General features: G+C 43.8%; 1 protein-coding gene across 1 annotated transcript in view; it reads right to left on the minus strand.

Moving 5' to 3' along the window:
- kcnq3 (potassium voltage-gated channel, KQT-like subfamily, member 3) overlaps window positions 1–3,321 on the minus strand; it is a gene marked incomplete in the record, with an annotated part of 58,210 nt that extends 54,889 nt beyond the window's left edge. Inside the window, 2 exon segments of the mRNA XM_014022006.1 lie at window positions 2,307–2,738; window positions 3,086–3,321. Of these exon segments, the coding sequence (XP_013877460.1) occupies window positions 2,307–2,608 (302 nt within the window).
- Between the last annotated feature and the right edge of the window lie 4,413 nt (window positions 3,322–7,734).

Here is a 7,734-nt window from a genome sequence, read left to right on the forward strand (position 1 = left end):
CATATATTTACACATATATTTACACATATATTTACACATATATTTACACATATATTTACACATATACGTATAAAGGTGTATTTCCCTAAGTGTACTTTTATTGACCATGTACATTGATATAAGTATACTAGCAGTTTACTAACAAGTATACTTCTAGGTAGGATTAATTGGCCCACAATTAGTTTATGAAAGTATACTGAAAGTACTCTTCTAAGTATACTTTTAGTTTAATCATGAAATTTACTATGAATGAACCAGTCTGTGTGAAAATGTACTTTCAGTGTACTACTAAAGTTTATGTTGGCCAAAAGTTTAAACATTAGTATAGACTAAATATACTTGAACTTTTAGTATATTTTTAGTACAAGCCTAGTGAAGTGTAAGATAAACTTGGTTGAGTACAGTATATCCCAGATAAGTACATAAAAAGTAAACAGGAAGTACGTATACATTTTTATTTTTAGTTTAAATTTAGTATACTTAATGGATACTTGCATATACTTCTTTTTACTAGGGGTTGATGAACCTCTGAGTCTTCACAATTCAAGATGGCCGCCACAGCTTCAACTCTTGGTAGGCTACGATCAATTACTCTAAAACTTGGAGTGGTAGTAGCTGAGAGTCATCCCCAACGCGCAATCTGAGTTCCGACAGGATGAAAACTTTAAATTTTTTTAGAAATGGGGACGAATTAAAAAAAAAACTCTCAGGAAGTCAACAACTCGATGACTTCCTGAGTCTGCATGATTCAAAATGGCCATCAGAGCCGTCGATATCTTGTCGGCCATTTTTACAGATATTAGGTTGAAACGTGATGATGAGTCTTTCCTAGAGAGTTCCACAAACCTCTGGATTTCTTTCATATGGTTCAGTTTTCATCTGGTTCATGAGATATTTTGCTAACAGAGACAAATACGAGGCTTTTAATGGTTGAGTCAAACTGACCAAAGATTCTCTGAAGACTGAAGGAAAGTCTTTTAACTGATACATTAATTTGTATCATTAAACTGTTTAAATTTTAAAATAACTGCAAATATTTAATATTTTAAAACATCAATAAAAAACGGAACTAATAAAAATTTACAGGAAAACAGGTTGAACTCTTCAAACAAAGATGTTTTTGTGTGGAAAATGTAGTTTTATGAACAAATAAGCTTTAAGTTTTACGTTTTTCAGAAGAAAATTAAATTCAGATTCTTGATGTTTCAGATTTTGTGCGTTCTGACTGAAAACAGGAAAACAACAAGGTGTTTCCCTGCTGCCGCCGTCAGCCGTCACTTTGGCAGACGGACAGAAACGACATTTAAAAAGAATAAATCAAAACGCTGCGTTCGAGGCAGAGGAGCTGAAACGAGCTCCGGTGGAAGAAAAGGTCAACAGCTCTGAGATACGAGCCGAAAATATTAATTACAGAACTTCAAACAGCCGACGCGCCGTCCAATCAGCTGCTGAAAACACTGACGCCGAGCAGCGAGGGTTCAACCTGACCTGAGATTTTACAGGAAACCTTAAACTTTTATTTTGAAGGGCTGGACGGAGGTACAGTTTTCTGATAGACGAATTAAAACGTGGCTGATTAATGCACACAGCTGACGAGCTRAAGGCTGGTCGGAACAAGGTGGATCTCTGCCATTCAAAACAACTCCTCGTAAAAAAGTTTCAGGGGAACGTTAATTTTCTGCAGGATGTTCTCCATGTTTAACTGGAAGTGCTACAGCTAGCTGCTACTACCAACTGCACTTATAAATAACCATCACATTTTACACAAAAATTGTGAAGTTATTAACTATCTGTGTGGATCTAGACAGTTAAATTTATGGTCGGATTAGCTCAACTGTTGATCCAAAACGAGGTTGTTTCGAAACCCATCTGCAGCAGGTAAGATATTTACTGCTCCAAGCCTGTCCTCTGTCCCTCTTTTCATAAGGTCTGAACTGTTTGTTTGATTTAAAAGAATAAAATCCTCGCAGCTCCATCTTGAGCCTCCTCACCAGTTAAAGAGCAGAGAGAAACCCAACATGTTGGAGCTAAAAACAGCCTCTCAGAACCAAACGGATCAGAGGATCGGTGTGAACCCACTCCAGAACCGGTTAGAGCTCAGATTACGTAACTCCAGTGGGTTTAAAGTGGTTTAAAAGTTGTAAAAACCCACAGAGGCTGAAGTGTCTGCAGCAGCTGCTGTTTCATAACCAACTGTTCGGGTCCAGCAGGAATACTGGGTCACAGCAGAACACCGGAGCCGCCGCTCAGAACCGGCTCAGCCAATCAGAACCCCCGCGCGTGCTGCAGAACCCGCAGGTACTCACACGAAGGCGTGGTAGAGCAGCGCCCATCCTCTCGGCCTYTCCAGGGCGTCGTAGATCAGGTTCTGGATCCTCCTCCTGCGGATCGCGCTCCTCTTCACGGGCCGGGTGTAGCTCAGGGGGGTCTTGGCCAGCAGCCCGATACCGATGCCCTGAGTGCCCCGGACCGGACCCACCAGCAGCAGCGCGCCATCCTTCTCCGCGCCGCCGCCTTGGTCCAATAAATCCCCGGGAGGAGGAGGAGCGCCGGGGGGCTTCTTCTGCTCCTCCGAGCCGCTAGCGACGGTCCTGGACCGGAGCCCCATGGTCAGCGCTGAGGGCCCGGCGGGGGCCGCATGCCATGGTCCGCGGGCTGGATCCGGAGACACCCAGTGGTCAGCAGAGGGTCATCAGGGCTGCGGTCCCCGGCGCGAAGGGAGGGAGGTGCTCTGTGATCTGAGGGGGGTACAGACATATTTACTCAAAAATAAAAACAAATAAATAAATAAAAACATCGTCTGAGCTGCAGGAACCAGGCGCGAGCTGTGCGTAAAAACACGCCCCGACCGGGACAGGCACCACCACCAAGTCTCAGGTCCACATCAGGTTTTAGACCCGAACCCTGCGAGACCACCTCAAAGTCTGAGAACTCACTGCTGTGATCCACGACCGGGCTTTAGAGCCGAACCGGACCCGAATCAGGTGGATCCTGGTGTTTATTTTACGTGTCAGAAAAAAAAACTGATCTGCTTCAGATCACACACCGAACCGAGCCGAGCCGAACCGAACCGAGCCCCCCTTACCAGCATCGGCTCCCGAGCATCATGGTGCGAGACCCCGGGGCTTCCAGCCTCCATCCACCTGCAGAGGAAGCGGCGCGAGGAGGAAGAGGAGGAGGTCGATCCTGAAACTGAAGAGGAGCAGCTCTCATCAGCACCAGCGCGGAGACGCGACGTGCGCGCACACGGCGGCGGCACGCGCACACCTTTATGGATGAGAGAAGCTAAAGAAGCACTAACCACTCATCATACGTGCCTTTTTTATGGTTCATTCTTTGGGCGGGGTTAATTGGCTCTCAGCTGGGGGTGGGAGGGAGAGAAAAAAGAAAAACACGCGCGTGTAAGAAGGTGCGCTCATGACAACTTTGTATGTATCGTCACGTAGACGCGCACGCGCAGTGTGATGTAAACATCTTTCTTTCTGACAGACTGAGGTGGCTTCAGTCCTGAAGACCATCCTGGACCTGACAGTCCTGGACCCGACAGTCCTGGACCTGACAGTCCTGGACCCGACAGTCCTGGACCCGACAGTCCTGGACCCGACAGTCCTGGACCCGACAGTCCTGGACCTGAAACTGATCTCTGGTTAAACATCGATTCAAGATGGCCGCCACAGCTAAACTGAGCTGAAGTTTGGTTTGATAGTAGCCGAGAGTCAACCCCAACACAGAGCATTAAAATAATCTCACATGTAACACGTGTCAAACTGAAGGCCCGTGGGCCAAACTGGGCCCTCCACTGCATTTTATGTGGCTCATGAGAGCTAAGTGGCTTAAAGCAGGAGTGAGTATAAACTACATCTCCCATRATGCACGTTGATTATTTTACCCACGAAATGACGGCAGCCCACCAYGAGGTGGAGGGTGGGGGTTCAAAAGCCGTGGTTGGCACAGCTAACCAAMAAGTTAGATTCACAAACCGCCTGTTCCAGTGCTTCAAAATGTGCATAAAAAACTGTGGRAACACGTTTTAAGCCCACTGTTTAAAAGTAGCAGGCAAACTTTGCCGTGTAAAATCTAAATTTTGCTGCAGTTTACTGGGAAGTGGGAATTTCCCACTTACWTGTAAATTTAAACTGGAACRCCTCTCCAGTGGGAAGTCCCAGTGGGAAAGTTCAGAAATGAAGACAGCCACTACTCACCACAACTCAACAGTGAGTAAAACTCTTACTTTTAACAATATTTCAGTTTAATTTACGTCATTTCATCAGTCATACACGTAGTGCTTTTCAGTGTTTATAAGGTGACGTGTTAAAACGCTATTTCTATGTAGGAAATACCAGGTAGAACTCAGTGTTCGTTACCGGGTCTCAGGAACATGTTTCTTGCTCGTTAAAAACCTCTGTGAAAGAGTTTAACACTCCTGGTTTAAAACTTCACACAGGATGGTGGGTGACAAGCATTCTTTCATTCTTTGTCTTTTGTTTTCAGCCACTTTCATGTAACGTTTTAACTTTGTGTCCAACCCCAGCGATGGAGACGTTCCCTTAGTCACCGCAGGATTAACCCAGAGAAACAACAGTGATCCTAAAATAGATCGATCAGATGTCTTCTTGGCCTTTAGTATTTCTACTTAAACCCAGGCGGTCGGTGGATTTGACTAATTATCTGGATGAAAAACAGCCGAGCAAGTCTGTAATTGAAAAAGCAATAATTTGACTGCGGCTGTCTGCTGCTGCTCTACCGGACCCGTCCGGTGAGTCAGCTCCGAGTCGTGGACAGATGGGAGTCTGAGCAGTTTTCTTTCTTACAGAGTCTCATAAAAATCAATCCTCCTGCTGACGTTTCTTTCTTTTTTTAAGATGGTACTGCAGTAAATCTTTTACAGCAGCTCTGATCTGTGTTAAAAACTGTCCTTGAAGCTTTTTGTGACCCTTTTCTGTAAAAAACAAGATGAGATTAGAATTTAATCACAAGTTCAAACACCGAGCAGATTCCTGTTTCTTCTGACAAACAGTGAAGTGYTTAGTCCAGACCAGATTGATCAAACACTTTCTGTGAATCAATATGTGAGATCAAACTGATTGGTGATGTTCTGATCAATACTTGTGTTTATGTGAAAGAGCAGATTCATCATGTGTTATTTTATGAACTTAAGACAACATTCACATTGGTCTTAGCCTTGCCAAAACTTTCGTATGAGTTTCATTGCTGTGACAAATCGTAAAAGGGAAGAAAAATTACTATACCTAAACCCAACCAAGTTGTGTGTTATACCTAAACCCAACCAAGTGGTTTGGCATTCCTAAACCCAACCAGGTGGTTTGGTATTCCTAAACCCAATCAAGTGGCGTGTTATACCTATACCCAACCAAGTGGCAGGTTATACCTATACCCAACCAAGTGGCAGGTTATACCTATACCCACCCAAGTGGTTTTGTATACCTAAACCCACCCAAGTGGTTTGGTATACCTAAACCCAACCAAGTGGCAGGTTATACCTATACCCACCCAAGTGGTTTTGTATTCCTAAACCCAACCAAGTGGTTTGGTATACCTATACCCACCCAAGTGGTTTGGTATTCCTAAACCCAACCTGAACCTAATTTATGAAGGTTTCACAAACAACTGATTTCCTGGGAAGTGTGTCCAGTTTGAAACAACTTACCTTTAAGCCAAAGAAAAGGTCAGATATGACATTTGATAGTCAGCAATTTMTTTTTATTCCTGTTTGAGGTAAATTCAGGATCTCTGCCTCATGAACCTACAAACTGGTTTGACTCCAGGTCTTTTTAAGTGTTTCCTGTTTACTCAGACACTCTGCAATCTTTGCTCTGCAGGCGCGGGGTCTTTGTCAAAGATCCAGCTGGTGAATAATTGAAGACGTTACAGGGCTGCGTTATATCTGCATGATGTGGCCGACTCTTCAGCAGCGCCGCATGTTTTATTCATCCTCTTCATCCAACTTTTACAACACAAGGTTACGACGCACAAAAGCAGCACATGTGGGAACGACTCAATTTACTTCATCTGCTTGGGAGGCAATAAGAAGAATCACAGTTTTTATTTCAGCAGGGGACAGTTTGTTGGGCATGTCTAAAATTTTGATTCTGTTGTGTGTTTACACTTAAAGTTGTCAGATTCAATCAGCTGKCTGATGATAGCAGCAACTAGAAAGTGTATTTTTTTTAATGTCTTCAAATTTGAAAGAGAAAATATTCAGATTTGGAGAGCATCAAGAAAATAAACCCTAGTCAAGGTTGGTATCTTTGTTCGTTACCAAACTCGATCTATTTGCTATAGAACTGAAACCAGACTGTTAAACGTACAGTCAGAAAAAGGACAATAACAGGTAGTGAAACTTATCTGAAAGACTAAAATAGGAAACTGTAACTTGGGTTAAATGGCGGTCAGCAGTACGATGAGGGGAAAGAGGAAAATATGTTTTTCTTCTYGTTAAGTCGTAGCACCGTTTTTTTWAATCAGAAGTTTAAAAATGGAGRTTTGAGKAACATCCATAGATTTATGACCYRAAGTCTAATCCTTACTAATCATCTCGTATAAGAAATAAAAAATTGAAATATTTTAAAGATGGTCTTTGTTGTGTCCTGAATGTTTGACTGGTCTCCTCCTGAGAACATCCCAGCACTCCGATCCCAGCACTCCGGCCTCGGTGTTTGTTCAACTTCACAGACTCAAAGTGTTGCGTCAAACCCTGGAGGGATTTTCCCGTGACGTTGAGGCTGACCTCCACGAGGCGAACATCAGGGACTGCTGAGGGACTTTACCACCGTGGATCCAGCTGCTCAGCTCCAGGAGCGTGGAGATGCTGCAGAACGGAGAGCTCAGATACCATGACTCAGCAGAAATATCAATCTGATGCGGTGACAGGACTCAGCATGTGACCTCTGTGAGGAGAGGCAGGTGTGAAACAAACACTGATGCTGCTGCTCAGACACAAAGCTCTGAAGGCTAAAATAACGCAGTTTATTATTGTTTGTRTTTTTCCTGCTGGGACGTTTCAAACGCAGGCGTCCCTGTGGAGAAGCTGCAGCACTGAATATCGATTTCCTCTTAGAAAAAGGGACAGAGATTCACCTACAGAGGGTCAGGGTGAAAAAAGGTCATTGTTGACCTCAGAACGTTTGATTGTTTCAATTTAAAAAGCTGCGAGGATTTGTTTGACTTGTGGATCAAACGTTTTCAGACCTTCGGTTTTTATTTAAGCTTTAAAACGAGATGCATGGAGGTGTGGAAGCAGAGAGGACAGGAGGGTGGAGGGTTTGACCTTCGCTTTAACCAACAGCAGCCGCATTCCTGCTGGGAGGAACATCAAAAGCAGGAAAATCCTCCGGAGAGAAACCGTAACGAAGCTCCTGCTGCCTGACAACAAACTGAAGAGATGAAACTATCAGAATCTTCTACATACAACGTTTAAATTCTAAATAAAATAAAATTTATAAAAAAATAAAGCTCAAAAGAAGCCTCAGCTGGAAGAGCTCAGGTATCGGTGTCTAGCTAAGATGAGCTAAAATCTAAAAGCAGCGCAACTCTAGTTTGAAGTAGCAAAATGCTTGATAAATGCTAAAATTAGCATAAGACGACAAAGGCAGAAGGTGAAGTAGAAGTGATGTATTTCTGTAGAATTACTTTTAAAGGTGTTCTGGACACGTCCCACCGGGAGGAGGTCCCGAGGAAGACCCAGGACACGCTGGAGGGACTATGTCTCTCGGC

Source organism: Austrofundulus limnaeus, unplaced genomic scaffold, assembly GCF_001266775.1.
Source record: "Austrofundulus limnaeus strain Quisiro unplaced genomic scaffold, Austrofundulus_limnaeus-1.0 Scaffold315, whole genome shotgun sequence".
Classification (NCBI taxonomy): Eukaryota; Metazoa; Chordata; class Actinopteri; order Cyprinodontiformes; family Rivulidae; genus Austrofundulus; species Austrofundulus limnaeus.